Below are 20,548 nucleotides of genomic sequence, written 5' to 3'. Positions count from 1 at the left end.
CTACAGTGTACTTATATATTTAAGATAAATAAATAAATCTTTAAAAACTATTAAAAAAGAAAGAGAGGGAGATGGGGGGAGGGAGAAGGAAGAAAGGAAGAAAGAGAAAACATTAGTTGAGCACAATAGCCCAAACTTTTAATCCTAGCACTGGAGAAGCAGAGGCAGAAACTCTTAGTTCAAAGCCAGTTTAGTCTATGTAATGAGTTCCGGGCCAGTCAGGGGAATCCTGTCTCAAAAAACAAAATAAAGACAACAAATGTTGGCAGAAATATGAAGAATGGGAAGCTTAATGAATGTATTATTGGTGGGAGTGGAAACTGTTACAGTCATTATGGAAGTTCCTCAAAAAACTAGAAATAGGCCTATCGTGTACTGGCATACCACTCCTGGGCATTTATTCAAAGAGCTCTTTTTTCCTACTACAGAGACACATCTTCATCCATATTTACCATTGCTCTATATTCATAATAGTTAGGGCAGGCTTAGATGCTCATTAGCTGATGAATTGATAATGGAAATGTGGTACCTAAATAGAGTGGAATTTTATTCAGCTGTAAAGAAAAAAGAAACTGAGCTGGAGAGATGGCTCAGCAATTAAGAGCACTGACTGTTTTTCCAAAGGTCCTGGATCAATTCCCAGCAACATGGTGGCTCACAGCCATCTGTAATGGGATTTGATGCCCTCTTCTGGTGTGTCTGAAGACAAATATATATACATAAATACATCTAATAAGAAAAAGAAAAAAGAAATCACAAAACTTCCATGTAAATTAATGGAGCTTAGAAACATACTCTGAGGAAACCCAAATCCAGAAAGACAAATATTGCATGTTCCCATTCACATACAGATCTTAGCTTTCAATATCTAGATTTGTTTATTTAACTGTAGAATCCAGGAAGCTAGAAATTATTGATGGGGAGGGAGAAAATGATCTTAAAAGAGGGAGGATAGCAGAACACAGGTAGAGAAACACAAGAAGAAAGGGGGAATAATGGGGAGGTGTAAGGTGGGAGAGGGCCTGGAGATTAAGACTAGGAATAGGGCTGGGGAGGGATGATAACACTAAGGACCCTTGAAAAAGATATATAGTAGCACAATCATATTCATCCATTCTCTCCTCCCTCTCTCTTTGACCAAATAAAGTAAATGGACTTACCCTATAACGCAGATTATACTCATTCCAGAAGCCATAGGTTGCCAAAGGCAAGCCCCATTATCAGGTATGAGATACCTCCTCTTGAGTAGATCAGAGGTATCCTGGAAGCCCTCAGAATAATTCAGGATATTGCCGTTGTTCTTGTTTGCCAACTATAACTGAATGTGAGACCCTACACACGCTGGTCAGAGAACATGAAGAAATAAAATTGGTATTGGCTAGAAAACTATATTTTTGTTTTCTTAAAAACATTCTTGCTGGCTAACGTTCATGATACTAGAAGATGTTATGTATTCTGCTGTGTGGGGGTGGGAGTGGGGAGAGTCATCAACAGTTTTAGTCACAAACCTATTGATCTAAAGTAAAAGAGGCATGGCATGATATGCCATGGGTGCACTAGTGGCAAGAGTGCTCTAAGTGTTGTTACCAGTCACCTCCTGCTTAAACTTTAGATCTGGTCCACAGGAGGAAATGCATGCATAATACTATAAATCTGGCCAACAACACTTAGCTAGGGAAATCACAGGCCCCAAGGGTAAACCTACTACTGTTTCTCAGCTAAATAGGAATAGTATTAAACCGTCCTCTAAATTCACATGTCTGTACCCACAGACATAGATTAGTATACATCTCACACCTCATCAGAGAAGTTTCTTTGTGCACTGGGGGGTTACACAGAACCTTACCAGGGGTCAAAGTGAAGAAAATATATGTTCAGTCACAAACAGGGCATCTATATGATGTATGACATCCCTTACCAAGATACAAGGACCATCAAGGAAGTGGGGGCAAGATTTAAATAAGTGGTCAGAGAGGACAACAGCAAAATAGTATCTTCTGGACATTACAGAACTACTGCACCAATGGACTCACAACAGCTATAGGTGCCTGCACGGGACTTAAAACAATCAAGCCAGTCGACATTCTAGCATGGAGGGCAAGGGGGTTTACAAACCAACCCCTAATTATCAAGGAGCCATGGACTGCTGACAGCTTCTGTAGAATAAAGACTCGATTTTCTTTAAGGGTGTGGTGCTTGGAAGGTGCACCAAACTCAGTGGATGGCCCCAAAAGAAGGAGTACATGGGCAGCACAAATTCCAGTCAATGGGCTATTTAGAAAAAACAATGTGGCAATATACAGAACTCAAGGCTAGCCTGGTCTACAGAGTTAGTTCTAGGACAGCCAAGGATAGGCAAAGAAACACGGTCTCAAATGTGAACAGCAACAAAAGATACAAAGTTGGGGCAATATGAAGGTAGGAAACAGTACCAGGAAGAGTGGGGTAAATGTGGTTAAAATATAGTATATGATATATACAAAATATAGTATTTGACATATAGTTCTTATGTAAACTATAAATGTAAACTTTGTAAATAATTTTTCCTCTTGAAATAGGCATCTATTTTTTTAAAGATTTATTTATTTTTATTTTATGTGTATAAGTATTTTGTCTGCACCCATATATATATGTATTATATACATCCCTGGTGACATGGATTCCCCTGGAACTAGAGTTATATATAATTGTGATCTGCCATGTGGGTGCTAGGAATTGAACCTAGGTCCTCTAGAAGAGCATCCAGTGCTCTTAATCACTGAGCCATTTCTCCAGTCCCATATATTTTTAACAAACAAAAAACTCCCATTAAAAATATCTAATAAATCAAGCTTTAAATATAAATCTGGGGCTAGGAATTTGGGTCAGTGACCGAGTGTTTACCTACATGTGCTAGGCCCTGAATTTGAGTGACAACATTGAAGAATAAGTAAATAAATGGGGGGAAAAGAACAGAAAAAAATGGCTGCAAACTCTGCTGCCAAAATTCCCCTAAATAGTATTTCTCCTTTAGTGCAAGTCTTTCCAGACAAAGAAAAAGATGCCAAATTGAGAATTAAATGGCAACAGAAACTAAATACACCACTTAGCATAACCATTGTCTAACAATGGGATATTGCAACTTTTCATAACACCAACTAGCCATGGACACTAAGCCACACTGTTATCTTCAGGTAAACAGAGACCGTTTCCTTAATAGATAGGCTAACAGTAAGCTTAATTTTATTGGCATAATTGAACTTCCTCATTTAACTTTTCACTACTGTTTCTCTTTCCTCAGCCTAAAGCAGTAGATTCATTCTGGAAACAAGAGAGACACTGGAACTCAGACCTGGGAAAACAGGTGAGTCCCCTGCCACATCTACTTCTGTCGCTCTTGTCTTCTTTTTCAGGAACTTCAAGCCACAGCCACAATCAGAGTGCCAAGGGAAAGGAGTCTGGCTAAACAGCCATTGACAAGAGGTTCCTCCAGCCTGCCTTCCCAAGTCTAACCCCTTATGAAAGGTGGATTTCCTTTGTACAACTGTTCTGTCAAGCAGAGGATCAGACACTTCATACATTCTGCTTGAGTAAGTGACTTGAAAGAGAGAACAAACTGTTCTTTCTAAAGTCTTAGGAATGCTATATGCTAAAAGACAAATTCTGATTGTGAAATAAACTTCTCAACCATAGTCACCTCCCATATATAATTGATGACATGATGAAGCACATGCCTATAGATTAAACTGTTAGTGCCAGGTAGGCAGCTGTAGTTCTCAATTCCCTCAAGACACCATGTATCACTTGCTCTATCTCCTGAAATTCAGGAATGTTAATAACATTAAGGCATGAATGTGCTAGGCATAGTGGTACATACCTGCTATCCTACTTCTTAAAAGGTGGTGTAAAAGTATTTCATGAGGCCAGCCTGGGCTACAGAATAAGATGCAGTCTCAAAAAAACAGAAACCAAATCAAAACAAAACACAAAGGATCAAGAAATGAAAGCCAGTCTAACTGTGCCTGAATTCTAACCCCTAATATTCCCTTAGAGCAAGTGACATAAACACACACACACACACACACACACACACACATACACACAGTCTCTTAGGTGCCCTCTTGCTGTTACTATGGCTCTTCTGCAGGGCTGAGTGGAGTCATACTCTATGAACTAATAGAGAAGAAAAAAGAAAAGGCCAGGGCACAGAAAAGGGAAGTTATTCCAATGGTGGCCAATGAGTAACATCCAATGATTTATAGGAAATATAATCCAATAATACAGTAAAATAAAACAGTGTGCCTAAGATGGTTTTGATTTAAAAAATTATAAAACATATTTTTAAAAAGAGTGGGGGCACTGAGGGGAAGTCCAGATTGGAATAAATTGGGCACAGATGGGGGATGCAAAGAGGTTTCCATGATGCCCTACCACAAATGTTGCTTCAGTTACTTGTCTTTGATAAACTAGTTTTATTTCCTTAAATTATAATTTTTTAAAAATTAAAGTTCTTGAAGTATCTTTGGTTAAGTTCAACAGTTTACCTTTTAGCTTCCTATCAGACAGCTACCCAGACGGCTACTGAAGTATTAATACTGAGATACACAAAGAAGGCCTTTTCTCCTTTTAGGCTCAGAATGCTGTAGACATGTGACATCACTCCAGGAACCACTAATTTAGCCACCAACTTTGGAGACTAGCCACGCAAGGCACACAGCTTTCCTAGAGCCAACGCCTTCCAATTCTTGCATCCACCCTTCATGCATCAACAAATACCTGTCTAAGGAATGCCAGCGTAAGGACCCTCAAATATCCAATCCTGACCTCAAATGCAGGTCTCCGATCATCTCGTAAGTACTTGTCAAGTACAGGATTCCAAGCTATAATACCACAGGGGTAGGATCTTGCATAGGGCTCATGATTAAGGAAGTTAGTATCCCCAAAACCTAATGTAGGGGAAGGACACCATTCTCTCTAAACCAGTTTTGCCCCTGTACTTTGTGTGCCACTGTATCCAAGGCTTTTAAATATTCCAAGTCTACAATGAAAGCATATTTAAAAAGTAAACACAATAAAGTATTAGCAAGCATATGTGTACCCCTGGTCTACTGTAGTAGAAGACGGTCGTTCTTGAAAAGGAGCCACAAAACAAGAATGGCCTATGATGGTACTGCAGGACTGGAGGCTATTAGTGAAGGACATACTTTGTAAGGAAGGACGTCTCTGTTGCTCTCCAAATCATAATTCTGACCCCACATTTATGGAAATGGCTCTGGCACAGACAAAAGATCTAACCTCCTTGTGGGCTAGAAGATCACCTCTGCTTCAAGCTGGAATGCTCTTCTCTACAGAATCCAGGAACTGACATATGTAAACACCCACCCAGAAGGACACATCCAAGAGGGAATGGGAAGAAAAATGATGGTCCAGATGTTCTGTAACTTGTAATGACTGCCAAATCACCATGGACCCAAAGCACCTGGAAGGCCAGGCTGTGTCAGGCTTTACTTCCTGGTTTCAGACAGCCAGGGACCTGTGGCTGGGTGGTGACTGTGACAGTCTGCAGACTGGACGGGAGAGAAGCCGTTAGAAGGGCACCAGCTGACAGGACTTGGGGGCTGAACACACAGAGCTTGATTTATCACTTCCTTACTCATAAAAATGTGATTCAAAGTGCTGCTGATTAGTGAAGGATTTAAATCGTTACCCTCTCCCCAGCCCTCTTTTCTCTCCACCCCCGGCACAGATGCTGCTACTCAGCCACAACACCCCCTTCTTGCCACTGTCCATGCAAGCACAGCACAGGGGCCCAGAGAAGATGACTCATGTGCTGGGAAATGGAAAAGTGCATCTTCCCACCAACCAGCCCTGCTGAGTGCTCTGTTCACCCCTATCCCAATGGCAGCCCACACAGTGGGGTCTGGATGGCCGCCTCAGCTGCACACCGGGTACTTGGCAGCACGTCCACAGAGCTCTGTGTCCCAGTTGAGTGTTATATCCTGTGGCCTGGGCTGTTTTTCCCTGAACCACCCTTGGAGCCTGTGACCACCTCAGCTTAGGCTCCTCTTGCCTCATGGAGGTGAGAGCCAGGGCAAGGGAAGTACAGGGAGTGGGGCCACAGGCCTTTACTTGTCATTCCTGACTAAAGAATCCACCTTATGACCAACTACAGAAAAGTTCTACAAAAGTATCTTGGCCTCAAATAGGCAAGAGTCCTTCTCTATCCTCACCTTCCTCTCACCCATATTTTCTTAACTTTTACACAACAGCTACAAAAGAAAGACTCACTGATGGTCTATGAAAAGTCTAGGGTATTCCTTTCCATATACCAACAGCTGTTGAAAACATGCTCTTTACAATCACACCTATAGAGACCAGAGGTCATTTGTTGCTGTGTCCCAGCTCTCTAGCTCACACAGCAGAGGTGGTTTGGGTTGGAAAGCAGAAAATGAAAACGGGGCAATTGGAGGCCCGTGTTACAGAGCCCAGTGAGCAGACAGTGTTACTATGTAGTTATGGCTAGCCAGGAACTTGACAAATAGACCAAAATTAAAGGCATGTGCCACCGCTCCCTGAGAGCTTCCTGCTTAGTAGCAAAATTTCCCTCCCTTTAGGACTGACAGCCCCACTAGGGTAGCACTTTACAAACTTTTTTATTTCCTTCTTCTAAGAAACCAGTGCTATCCCCTTTAAGGCTCTGGGCCTTCTTGCAACCCCACTTAAACAACCACCTCATCAAAAATTGGCTAAATTGTGAAGGCTCCTAAGCCTCTGTATCTTACCCACTGCTGAACATTCTGGATGCTGTATATATAAATCAACCTGATGGGGAAATGTCTTCCAGGATTAAGATGTGATTGCAAATCAAGGCAGACCAGCTAAAAAGCTCCTCAAATCCAAGGTGAATCCCTGTCCATAGGGAAAGTGAGGCATGCTCACTCATTAGGAAGCTCCCCACCAGCAGAAAGTTGAACATAGATCCTAATATGGACAGGAAGTGAAGCAGATCGACTGCAGGTGAGAGGAGACATTTCTGAGAAAAGGTACACCCAAAGAGCCAGTGGCACTGTCCAGAGACATTACATCTGCATTATGACACAGTCTCCATGGGGCAATTCCTACTTCCTGGCACTGCAGATAAGAATCTGACCAAACATTCTCTGTTGATGCTCTGGAATGACTCCTTGGCAACATGTTGTAAAGAAACACAAAATAATGTCACTCATACTACATATTTCTATCAAGTCAAACCACATCAGCCTTACCTAACTGAGGTAGAGGGAGGGGAAGGAATCCTAATAACATCCTTCAAATGTGACATGGTCATCAGAACATGTTAAAATCCTGCCAATTTGCCCTTCCCTTCTCGCCTCCCCGCCTCATGCCAAGAAAAAAAAAGTGTTCAGAAAAACACTTCAGAACACATACCAGTACACTGGCCAAATCCTGGGCCTGGTGGTTTTTGTGCTTCCAGATTTGAGTCACCAAAGCTCATCAATTCTCTGTTCTTACTCTCTGGCAGGGTCCCATATGGGATATCCCATAGGGAACTAGACTTTTCCATATTGAACAAACAGGGTACACGAGTCCAGAAACAGCAATTCCCAGTCCCTGCCAAGCATACGGTCTCTGGAATGAAACATTTCAGCAATGCCTCTCTCCTGGGAGAAGTCCTGGGTATGCAGCCTCTAAGAGGCCTTGCTGCTGCCATTAGCATAGCCAGATGTGCAACAGCATCATGGATTTTTAAATTAAACTTTATACTTACGAACCTCTCCTTTTATTCCACCCAAGTACTAGAGTCTTACAGAATTTAGAGATTAAAATAAAGATCTCAGAAGCAATTTAAGGGAGGTGTGTGTGTGTGTGTATGTGTGTGTGTGTGTGTGTGTGTGTGTGTGTGTGTGTGATCAATCTGCATGTCTGTGTTTCTTGTTTCTCTGTGTGTGTCTGGAGATGCAATTAGTGATATGGTAGCATAGGAAAGATACTAAATTAAACTCTGCCTAGAGAGAGAAACTGGATTTCCCTTACCTTTCAGCTGGGAGTTATGCACAGCAAACATGTTGATGGTCATAAGCTGCAGCATACGAGTACTTCCAATAGGAGATGGGCTATGTTGCAGCAATACTTGGAACTCCTTAAGGACCTTCTCAGCCACTGCAGGGAATGTCTCCATCCTACAAATACGGGGATTTGATTATTGAAGCACATCCTTAAAATCACTCAGAAGGACAATTCCCCCCTCTCCCAAGCACACAACTAATACCTAGGAAGTTTCTTTGCTACTTATCCCACAGTTTTGCACATGTAGAAGAAAAAAAAGAGAACAAAAAAGTCAAAGCTTGGAGGTGAAAACAACTCAATTACTGGACAAATAGTTATACATTATTACACTTGGGCAGGCTATTCCTTAACCCCTCCCCATTAAATGAATTTAAACTGACAAGAGTTTCTGTTTGAAACAGGTTTTCTAAACAGCGAACTCTTGACAACTACTCTGTCCCTAAGCCTACATTATGAAAACTGTGCTCTATAAAAGGAACCTAATCACATGAAAGATTAAAGAATTACTTCAGAAACAAGACATGGTGGACCATGCCTGTAAACTCAGCACTTAAGTGGCTGAGGCAGGAGGATCTCAAGTTCAAAGTCAGCCAAGAACACACAGCAATAGCTTGTCTAAAATTTAACAATAAAAAATAAGAACGAACAAAAAGGAAATATACTGCTCTGCTTTCTTAAGCACTATCACATTCACGGCCTGCCCATGGGTCCCAAACTCTCCCTTGAAGGACCCCAAACCAGGGCTCCTTATAGTCTGTTTCCAGCCTTTCCTGTGTTGCTATCCTCCCTCTCACAAGCCTCTGCTCATCAGGTCTGTATGTTTTCAGACCAGTGGAAATACAAAGCCCTGGCCAACTGCCACTCCCAATACAGGAAGAGCCTGTAATGTAGGGAGGCAGAAATCCAGCCACTGACCTAGGGCTTCTAAGGAGAGGTCATTCAAACCAGTGCTTGCCAAATGTGGCCACTGGATCCTAAACAGCGATGCATGCCTGGAGCTCCTTTGGCAACAAGGAGTAAACCACAGCTGAAATCCTCTGAAATAAAAAGCAAACTCAAACTTGGTGCTAGAGAGAGAAACCAGGCACACAGGCCTTAGGGCTATGCTCAACAATTCGTGGTCAGCAAAGTATCTTTTACCACCCCCTAACCCACCCCATCAAATTGCTTGTGGTACTCTGAGGGGTGCAGTGGGGAACAGCTCTAGGCTGGATTAATAAATAGCTTCTGGAAAGCCAAGGCAGGCAATCCTCAAATCCTGGAAAAAAGGTGGTGTGAGTTTTGCCCCAACCTTAGTCTTTATCACTGAATAGCATCTTTCCCTGATAAGAAAACCCCAGAGCTTTATCACATTTTGGCAGTCTTTATACCTTTCTTTTGGATGGCAACTTGTACTGCTGACCTTTGGTGCCTAGGAGTCAAGCCACAGCTACGAGTCAATCACAGTTTACTCCAGTCCACCTCTGCCCAACTGTTCTCATTTTCACTGGCACAAAACATGCCACACGTTTACTTCCCACACCCCCATGCCATTTTAAATGCCTGCCCCAAATCAAAACAAAGCAAAAATTGTTTCCCTCTAAAAAACTTCAGAGCTGCTAAAACTCTTGATAGACTAGGAATGGCAGGGAGTGATGTTTGTGGCTGGATTGGATCCATTTTCCCCCATGGGCTATAACAAAGGTTTCATTTTAAAACCTGACACTGTACAGCACTCTCTCTAGATGGAGGTGGGGAGGGGGCTGGTACTTCTCATTACAAGAAGAGCAGAGCTCACTCTACAGGAAAAGAGCCACACCGGGCAAGTTTCAGGGCCATGTGTCTCTATTGAAAGGTACTAGAGCCCCAGCACAGAATGACAGGACAGAAGTGTCACATGGGGCATGTGTCTAAGGAAGCCTCTTCCCTGGGGTAGGAACTAAAACAGATCCAGTAACACTCCATGGTCAGACTAAAATCTCAAATGAGTACAAGCCAAAAGCTCATTTTTTTTTTTAGAAACTTAAAACACCCAAAAAAAAACTTTCTTTGATTAACACAACATAATTAAAGAATCAATGGTTAAGAATGTAGACTAGTCTCATGCATCAAATATAAGAAAATATGGCTCATTCCCAGAACTCAGGATGAATAGGCAGGCAGATCTCTGAGTTTGAGGCTGGTACTGTCTAACAGAGCAAGTTCTAGCCCAGCCAGGGCCACTGAAGGAGACCCTGTCTAAAAAAAAAGAGAAACTGAGAATTTGTTGGGTGGTTGTGGAAGAGAGTTACTCAGTCAGACAAAATGAAGTGTTGTTAAGCAACAAATGGGAAAAGCACAGTTAAAAGTCACCTTTCCAGAAGCAGGAAGATCTCTGTGAGTTTAAGGCCAGTGTGGTCTACATAGTGAGCTCCAAGATAGCCAGAACTATAAGAGAAAGACCCTGTCTCAAACAAACCCTACAACAGACAAAAAGTCATCTTTCCAGGATTCAATAATGAATATAAATCAGTTCCAAAGATTTGTAACCAAAATTCTTTCTGATTTTGGTTTGAAACTATGAGTAGTTTCATAAATTTTTTTGAGAAGTACATTTGTGCCATAACTACATATTGCAAAAAATTTATAATAAAACTAACATAACGATGCTATATAATATAATATATAATATATTAAATATAATATATTTAAATATATATATATATATATTTAAAGTGCATTGTCTGAGTATAAGCACACACAAATGCAAAACGCAAAGTTGTAAATGGTGGCATACACCTGTAAAGTTAGCAATGAGAAGGCCAAGGCAGGAGGATAATTGAATGTGAGACCAGCCTGGGATCTAACATAGTGAAACCCTATTTTGAAACGAAATAAACAATAAACAAAAGTGGAGGGGACCCACAAAATTATGTTTTTACAAATACATACGTAAGCATGCAAAAAGGCATAGAAGGACATGTCTAATAGAGCACAGGATGGGGATGGGGATGAGCTGGGGCAGAGTGGAGAGAAGTATTAACCTTAGCTATATAGCTTTGTATTTTGTAAGAGTTTCTGGATGTTTCTTATGAAATAATTATAAACTTTAAGACAAGAAGAAAGAACATGAGCAACAACAATAAAGGGGAAAGGAGGAAGATATAAGCTGTTAGAAGCATCTAACAGGCCCAGACACTGCAGAGACAGGTATGGTGACATCCAGTACCTGGGAACTTGATAAACTGAGAATGGAGGACTGTTGTGAATTTAAGGCCAGCCTGGGCTGGGTATGGAGCTCAAGAACAGCTGGACTACAGTGTAAGACAAACAAATAGGTAAAAAAAAACAAACAAAGAAACCAAAATCAACAAAAAGTATCTCCATCAGTACTGCCTGTAAAGGTGCCACTGATTTTATACTCACATGAGAGAAACCTCAACACATATCCAGTGAACAACTGTGAGGCAGTTAGTTTAATATGATTACTTTCATACATACATACAAACATACACACACACAAATAACCCTAAGATATACACTAAACATTAAAGGTATTCAGTTATCTCTGGCTATTAAGAATATGAGTACCTTAGTTGAGCATAGTAACTCACTCCTTTAATCTTAGAAATGCCTTGGAAAGCAGAGGCAGGTAGATCTCTGTGAGTTCAAGACCAGACTATTCTACACAGTGATTTCCAGGACAGCCAGAGCTACATAGTGTCACAAAAACAAACACAAACAAATATGAATATAAGTAACATTTTTCTTTTTGCTAAGTTTTCTAAACATTTTACAATGTACATTGTATAATATAAAAAAAAATTCCACTATTATGAATACTCCTGAGTTTGGCATTTAAAGACATCTAGTAATTTTACAAATAAGTTAAAATATAAATACTTGTTTTCTAAAGAACTCAAATCTAAAATAAATGCATAGGTCTTTACATTCCAAGACCTTGAAGCTGTACAAATAGCATGCTGAGGCAAGCAAGCACAAAGTCAAGTGGTGACTTTAAGCAAGGCAGTAAGGTGAAGCAAAATTACTCTTGTTGTTATGATTCAAGAGTCTAAGCTACCAGTTGCCAGCTGGTTGAGGCCAAGTGCAGGTCTGATCCAACTGACAGGGAAAGCATCTATCAGAAGCCTTTAGGCAACCTGACTAATGCCTCTTCTAGAGTCCAAGAGGATTCAGCTCCTATTCTTTCAAATCTAAAAGCATACCCTTCACTGATTTACATGGCTTACTTGAGATCTCTAGAGACAACTTGTCTTGTTTGAATGGCAATTTCAAGAAACCAATCTTTGAGACAGCACTGGGACTCAGACTCAGACAGTGACTAACAGGGCAGGCTGAATCCCTCAGACACTGAGGACACAGCTGGGTTAGACAATATTTTTTGCAGAAAAGAATCAGGATTCCTAACTTTTCTCAACTTCTTAATTCTTTAAAAACTTTAAAAATCACAGGAACAAAAGAAAAAAATTTAATTAAACCATGCCACAGGGAGATGAGAGAAAGCACCATATTGCTATAGAACACAGGGGACTAGAATGAGCCTTAGAAACAATCTATTAAGAGGGCTGAAGAGATGGCCCAGTGGTTAGGAGCACTGGCTGCTCTTCCAGAGGACCTGAGCTCAATTCCCAGCAACCACATTGGTGACTCACAACCATCTGTAATGGGATCTGGTGCCCTCTTCTGGCATACAGGTGTACATGCAGATAGAGCACTCATTAAATAAATAAAAATAAAAATCATATACATTGAATAAACAAATAAATCTTTAAACTACTGCTAGGAAACTGAAGTGCACAGAACCTTCTGACTTGTTTAGGCTAGAGGCCTACTAACTAGCCATTGGTTTTTTGTTAAGAAAAAAAAAACTGTAGAGTTTAATCTCCTTAAACCTGTCAACCAATGTCAACAGTAAGCAGACTTGCCTTGCACACAGTAGGTGTTTAAGTACACGCAGATACAGCATGAAAACTCAGGCATAGAGAAGATCAAGACCAAAAGAATAGTGTCAGGACATTTCCAAAAAGGGAGGCACAGTGTGTGCCTTCCTTCAGGCATTCTCCATTACAATCTTTCTTAATTCATCTTCAGCACCGGGCACATTTCACATCTTCTTGTTAATTAGGCATCAGCCCATGACGTTATATGTAGCTTGTATGCACTGCCTGTCTAATCTTATACAGTTTTACTCAATATTTTTTCTTTTCACTTCTTAAAAGATTTACTTTTCTGTGTGTGTGTGTGTGTGTGTGTGTGTGTGTGTGTGTGTGTGTGTGTGCACGCGCGCACATGTGTGAGACATCTGTGCAGGTATCCACAGAGGTTAGAAAAGGACACTCAGTCTCCTGAAGTTGGAATTACAGGGTTCAGTACAGGTGTACAGTACCAACATGGGTACCAGGATTAAAGGCAAGATCTTTACCAGACATCTCTAGACTCATTAAGCCACCTTTTCAGCCCCCTCCCCCTCTTTATAACAATAGGAATGTTACTTTCTTATCTCAAGAACAGTATTAGAGGAATTCTCATTCAGAGACTGAAGTATGTCTATGATTGACAGATGTTTTCTTTATTGAAAAGGACCAAGTCTCACCTTTTATAGACAAAACCTGGATCTTTTTTTTTTTTTTTTTGACAGAAAGAGACATAGAATAAGAGACAGACAGACAGAGAGACAGAGAGTGTATGTGTTGGAGCACATGTGCCTTGATGATGTCAGAGGATGCGCTGCAGGAGCCGGCTCTCTTTCTACCGGTTGATGGAGCTCATGTTGTCAGTCTTGCAGCAAGCACCTTTACCCACTGAGCCGTCTCAACAGCCCTCAATTAACTTTTTGACAACTGATCTTATACTCAAAAACAGTAGAGATCCAGAAAATTAATCCAGACCAGACAAAGTGGAATTCATTCTCTCTCTCTTTTGAGATAGTCTCATATGTATCCCAGGCTGGCAAAAACTTGCCATATAGTCAGTGGTAAGTTTGCACTCCTGATCCTCTGCCTCTACCACTCAAGTGGTAGGATTACAGGAATACCACCACATCCAGTTTTACTGGTGCTGGAGATTTAACTCAGGCCTTCATGAACTCTAGGCAAATAAACCAACTCAACTACATCCTTAGTCCTCTTTTTCCAGATGTTTAATCATTACTGCAGCTTTTTACCCAGATTTGTTCCAAGATATTTGTGCTTAAACATGAAATTTTTTAAAGAAATAAAATATAATTTAAAAAAATAAAATAAAAGATTAACACTTAATCTGATAAAAAAAATATATCCTGTATATTCTTACCATATACAATCTTTTCAGTTCCATGTTTCTGATGAACAAGACACATCTAAACTGTAGGTCTCCGTAAGAGCACTGTGGCCCCCTAGGAACATTTGCCTGGAGACAGTTTTAATCACAGCTTGCAAGCAAAGTATGTGACTGTCATGTACAGAAAGGTGCCACAAACATACAGGCTCTCAAAGCTCAAAATGTCAATAGTTTGGAAGTTAGTGTACTTGGATATTGACAAAATGGTCTAGGAAAACTTAAATGACAAGCACAAGAGGACGGGGAAAGCAGGTGTGGGCATGCAAGCACAATCCCGGTATTAGGAGGTGGCTGCAAGAAGGGTCAGAGCTTCAAGAATAGCCTGAGCTACATGACAGGGGCAGGGGGCAGGGGAAAGGAGAGGAGGAAAAAAGAAGGGAAAAGGAGTTAAAGTGTTGAGTGCATGATAGTAAGAGAAAGGTGAAAACTGGCAACCATAGAAGCTAGCTAACAGGAGAGGCATCAACTTATTTTAATCATAGCAATTAGTACTTCCTGCCATCCTGTTCTTTCACCGGTCTATACTGAACATGTTGGCAACCATATTTGCACTCACTGATGACCAGCTTCAGTTTACTAGAACTTACTGGGATACCAGACACTTTTATCTAGCCTTTTCTAATCTGTCTTTCTCTTAGAATGTTTATTTCTTCATCCACACAACTGTTAACTGAGCACTCAGGATACAGCTGACTTAGACAAAGCTTCTTCCCCTGGAGCACATGTTGATGGTGCTAGAGAAAGCTTAGAAGCAACTAACATACACAGTTTATTTTTCCCAAATACATTACTCCACACTTATTTCTGATGGTAGAGATTTTTATCTTTTGACACTTCTTGAATGATCCCAAGTCATTTCAGAATCTAAAATAACCTTGAAATGGCCATGACTATTACTCTTGCCCAAAATGATGCTAGATGAATATGTGTGAAGCATACTTTCACTCACAACCAACAGGGCAATGGCTTTTCAAGCAGGACACAAAGCCCTTCATCATCTCAAGAGAGTAAACACAAGAGTATATGGAAGCTGACGTGACTCCTGTTTTCCTACAGGAAACATAAAGAATTACAGGGAACCTTACAAGTTCATGGCAGTGAAGAAAAAGGGAGATTTGCAATGTAAAGTCAATAACCATAAAGAGAAAAAAAAAAAAAAAAACAAAAAACCCAAGGCCAATTGAGCAGCACACCTTTATAGAAGGGCTGCTGGTTCTTTTCTTTGATGTCCTTTACCCAAGGAGGCCCTACATAAAGACACTCAGCACACATCTCCTCTGACATAAAGACATTGTCAAGCTTTTGGATGATGAGTTTTACATTGTCAGGAAAAATTCTTCTGATGCACTAGAAGAACACTCAAAACTCTTCCCAGGAACTTAAGGGAGAAAGTCCTAAGTTTTACACATACTGCCTTCCCTGAGGCTTACAGGGATTTACTGAGATCAGCAATGTAGCATAGGGGACTGAGCACAGAGGAAGTTCGATGGGTCAGAAGAACACAGAGGAAGGAAAATGTTAGGAGATAATTTTTCCCCAAGGAGGACCTGTGGAAGCTGCACCCAAGGATGTAGCACGACTACCTCAGACTTCCTAGGAGTTAAGCAGGAAGAAGGAATCGACAGAAACCCAGGGGGATGAGGAGAGGGGACTGGAAAAGACTGTCCTAAAAGAATGTTTTTAGGAAAGAAAGGGGGTACAAAAGGAGAGACAAAATAGTGACAGCTCTCAAACTTTATGAGCACAGTAGGAAAGAGAATGAAGGGAAGGTGGAGGCCTCTAAGAATTCACACCCTGTGCCCTCAGTTACAAACACAAGCTAGTTGCTAACAATATTAAATTCCAAAATGACTTGTAATGTAGGGAAATAAAATAAACATCCTGCACACTTACCCAATCCGGGTAAACAGCTTCCCATGGGCATGGAGAAAACTGAGGATGAACCTTTTGTTCAGCTGCATGGGAAAAAGGGAGAGGAGAAAACAATTAACTTTCCCCAGTTTCCTGTTGCTGAATACAGTCCCCAGTGACACAATAACCTGGCCAGGGTCTAAAGGGGTGGGCACTGGGGATGGGAACCAAATGGACATGCCCAAACTCTCACACAGAACCAGGGCACATGCCCAACATCTGCCTTTCAGCTGAGCCAAGACAACAGAAGACTCAGTGAGTGTACAGCACCCTCTGCTGGCAGTGGTACTCCTGTGTAGAAATGGAAGCCATGAATCTGAACTGAGCATGTTTACAGAGGGTGATGCCTCCTCCTCTCTATAGAATCCAGAAACCACTATCAGCTCCGTAATAATGGAAATTAAATTCTGATAGAGATAGAGTAACAGTGATTTTAGAATAATTCCTGATCCTAATTATAAACTGTTTTTCTACCTATGTATGAAAGCAGGTCTCTGACAACTAAGGTTAAGGTATTTACCACTAAGGTGGCTCATCCAATACTTTACTAACTTTTGAAACTGAAGTTCAGTCTAGATCTGAAGATTAGGGTATCTACAGAGGCCGGACATGAAGTAGGTTGGTGGTGACAACAGAAACCTCTGGCTGTTTGTTACTCTCCAGTCCCAACAAAGGCTTTATGTAGAACTAAGCTGGGAAGTGATTGGAATGTGGGTTTTTTATGTTAAGTGCTCTGGCTTTTTAAGTACTAGATACAAATAAAAAATATTTAAACATTAGCTAAATCTCAAACTCATTTGCCAGTCACATGTAGCCTATGAGCCACCAGTTTGCAATCTTGAATCAAAGATTCTAGAAACTCTTATCTCAATCTAGAAACTCTTATCTCAATCTGAGATAATTCCTTTGAGAAAATAAAGAGGGGTCCGGGAGTTGAACTGAACTTCAAAGAAAAAAAGAGACAAAAAAAAAAAAAAGATTTATTTACTTTATGTCTACGAGTACACTGTAGCTGTCTTCAGACACACCAGAAGAGGGCACTGAAGATGGTTGTGAGCCACCATGTGGTGGCTGGGATTTGAACTCAGGATCTCTGAAAGAGCAGACAGTGCTCTTAACGGCTGAGCTATCTCTCCAGCCCCAAGTAGGGACAATTTAAAGATACACTAGGAGATCTCACCATCTTCCTGATCTCCTAGAAACAGTACCCTGTGGTCTGCCTGGAGGGAGGGCTAAAGATGCTGACTTCTCCTGAGAATGGTGATGGACACATCTAATCCCAGCATTGTGAGGTGGGTGGATCTCTGAATTGAAGGCAAGTTTGTTCTAGAGTGAGTTCCAGGCAGGCAGGGTTACGCAGTGATACTTTGCCTCAAAACGTTTTAATGAGTTTTAAAGAAATGTTGATTCCAAGTGGGGAATTAGTGAATCAGCAAGATGGCTAGCAGGTAAAAGCATGGCAACCCGAGTTCAATCGCAGGACCTACATGGAAGAAGAGGAGCAACTCCCACAAGTTCCTCTCTGATCTCCAGATGTACACTCAAGCCCACACACATACATGAGCTAAATAAATGTAAAAAGTAAAAGCAAAGAAGGTAACTACTAGAATAAGAAACAAATTCAACAGCCCTGGAGAGTATACCCCCAAAGAATAAAAACTACTGGGTCATCAGCCTGCCTGCAGAACACAACACCAATGAAGTTACGGCTGTTCTATCTCTTTTATACAGAAATGTGTAATGTACACAGAGATGCAGCAATAATTTCAACATCAAACTTAGTAAATAAAACTTCCATTTTTATTTTGGCCCTTAGTGTATTAAAGAGCTAATTAATGTATGTGCAGTTTAAAAGCTCACACTAGTTACAGCATGCTATATCAAGGCCAGGATAGAGGGAAAGGTTTATCAACAGTTTTTACCAAAATTAGTAGTAAAAGCTTGAACAGAGTATAGCTCTCAAGACCCTGCAGTAGAAAAGGATGGTGTGAACAGATTGGTTTCCATCAAACATACTTGCATCCAATTCTACACTGACAATTTACCTGCTATAGTATATCTCAAGCAACCTCCCTAAGTTTTTCCCCTATCCCTTCAGACTGGCCTTGAATTTACAATTTTCCCATCTTCACCTTCTCAATGCTGGGATTATAGGCAAACACCACACACAACCTGGTTCTTACAACTTTTCCATAGGTATGAAAGAATTTCAGATGGAAAGGTAAACATTCTCTATTCCTGTTTTAACCCCGTTATTTCTCTTCTCACAGATATCAATCACACAGGTTAATCCATAAATAGAAGAAATCCTCTACAAGTTGCTTACATTTACATGTAAAAAATATTTTAGTAAGAAGCAAACTGTTAGTAATCTACTAATTCAAGCCTAAGGCAACCCCAATGTGTAACCTGCTTTAAATAGGAGTTAGCATATGAATCCAGGTCCTCAGACTCCTTGTATAATTTCCCTTCTCTTAACCTCAGAAACCGAACTGATGCAATAAGGAATGAATGAGAACAACTGAAAAGCAATACAATTTTGCTAAGTTTTCTTTACTGAATGGATAGGAAACATTGAACCAGAACACTCCTGGAATGAAGTGAAAACCCCAACGGATTTTGGAACATCCTGACATTACCCATACTTCCTAAAGGGAAGTCTTGAGAGAGACAAATTAGGTCTACCTAATTACTTGAATCCATATTTGCTGCTATTATATTTTAACTGCATCCAGTTTTTTTAAAGCCACTTGAATCTATATTTGCTACTATTATATATTTTAACTAAATATATTTGGGGAGGGTTGTTTGTTTGTTTAGTTTTGAGACAAAGTCTCAAAATGGAACCTCACAGACATCCATTTGCCTCTGCCAGGAGCTCTGGGATTAAATGTGTGCACCACCATACACATTTTTTAAAGAAAACTTTAATTTGGAAGTATGTGCACTTTCTCCCTCATCTTGAGAATTAATGCTTTATTTTCTGTCTAAAGTATCTGTTGCCCTAACTTTGTTCTACTTTGTTATCACCAAAAGCACTTTAACTGGGAAAGGAAGTAAAAATGTGAGGGTATTATAGAGGTATACAGCATGCGACCCAGAGGGAGATCTGTTGTTACACATTGATCAAAATGTGTCTTACATTCACCAGGGACAATCAGCTAACACTGAAGCAGGATCTCTGGAGAACTCCAAAAACAAATAAAAACACAGGGATCAAAGCCAGGCCTTGCACATGGGAGGCAAGTAGTCTACTACTGAATTGCATTCCTGGCCCTTAGTCTTTTGATACAGGGTCTTATTAGGTAGTAGCTTAGACTGGCCTCTAACTCTTTGCAAGGATAAGATTATGGATAACACTTAAGAATTTATAACTAAAACCAAGTTTTTCCAAGTCAAAAAAACTTTAGTATGAGCTTTCTTCTCTAACACATTACTACAGACTAATTTCCATTTCTACAACTCATTTTTATTTTTTCTTTATGTGTGTATGTCTACGTAAGCACATTCAGGTGCCCTAGGAGGCCAGCTAGAGTCACCATGAAGACCAATGAGTCATCTCTACAGCCCTCCTGCCCCTACCCCTATTTCGAGGCAGGGTCTTACTATGTAACCCTGGCTGACCTGGAACTTAATATGTAGCATGGGCTGGCTTTGAACTCACAGAGATCTGCCTACCTCTGCCTCCTAAATGCTGGGATTAATAGTTTCCTAAGGGCTGGAATTAAAGGAGCACACTACCATGCCCTGCTTTTGCAACTTAATTTTAATATATACCTAGACAATCTCACTCAAGTAGAGAAAGAAATGTGAGACTAACTGCCTCTAGATCATTCTTGTACAGTTACCTAGTATTCACAAGAAACTAAAAAACACTTCTTGGGTATAGTCCCTAGAAACGGTGTTGAAAGAGACAAGGACTGTCTTTTCAATTCAGGACTTAAGCCAATTCATCTTGGACTCTAAACTTACCCCAAACAGATACTAATGATATTAGGTACATGAGTAGGTCTCCAGAATGAAGTCTGCACCACTGATTAAGAACATCATTTTTAAAACTTATTTTTTTATTGCTGTCGCAGTTTATTTTATTAGTACCATCACCCTCCAACACACACACACACACACACACACACACACACACACACACACACACAAGAATGGAATTTCTACTAGAGAATTACCTAGCTCATAAATGAAAAGAATAAAAACAAAAAAATTCTAAAGCTAGGAAACCTTGATGATACAAACCTAAAGTCCTTGCACTTCATAAGTAGAAGCAGGAAGATCATAA

At 40.5% G+C, this 20,548-nt stretch overlaps 1 protein-coding gene across 1 annotated transcript in view; it reads right to left on the bottom strand.

Annotated features, from left to right (window-relative positions):
* The window catches only part of SMG6 (SMG6 nonsense mediated mRNA decay factor), a 204,626-nt gene that overhangs the window by 144,377 nt on the left and 39,701 nt on the right, over positions 1–20,548 (bottom strand). The window contains exons 9-10 of the mRNA XM_080924041.1: positions 16,237–16,298; positions 8,014–8,159 (exon numbers count right to left, since the gene is read on the bottom strand). Coding sequence (XP_080780167.1) covers positions 8,014–8,159; positions 16,237–16,298 — 208 coding nt within the window. The remainder of the gene's footprint in view (positions 1–8,013; positions 8,160–16,236; positions 16,299–20,548) is intronic.

The sequence above is a fragment of the Micromys minutus genome, assembly GCF_963924665.1.
Source record: "Micromys minutus genome assembly, chromosome: 10".
Classification (NCBI taxonomy): domain Eukaryota; kingdom Metazoa; phylum Chordata; class Mammalia; order Rodentia; family Muridae; genus Micromys; species Micromys minutus.
This window is presented reverse-complemented; position numbering and strand designations above follow the sequence as displayed.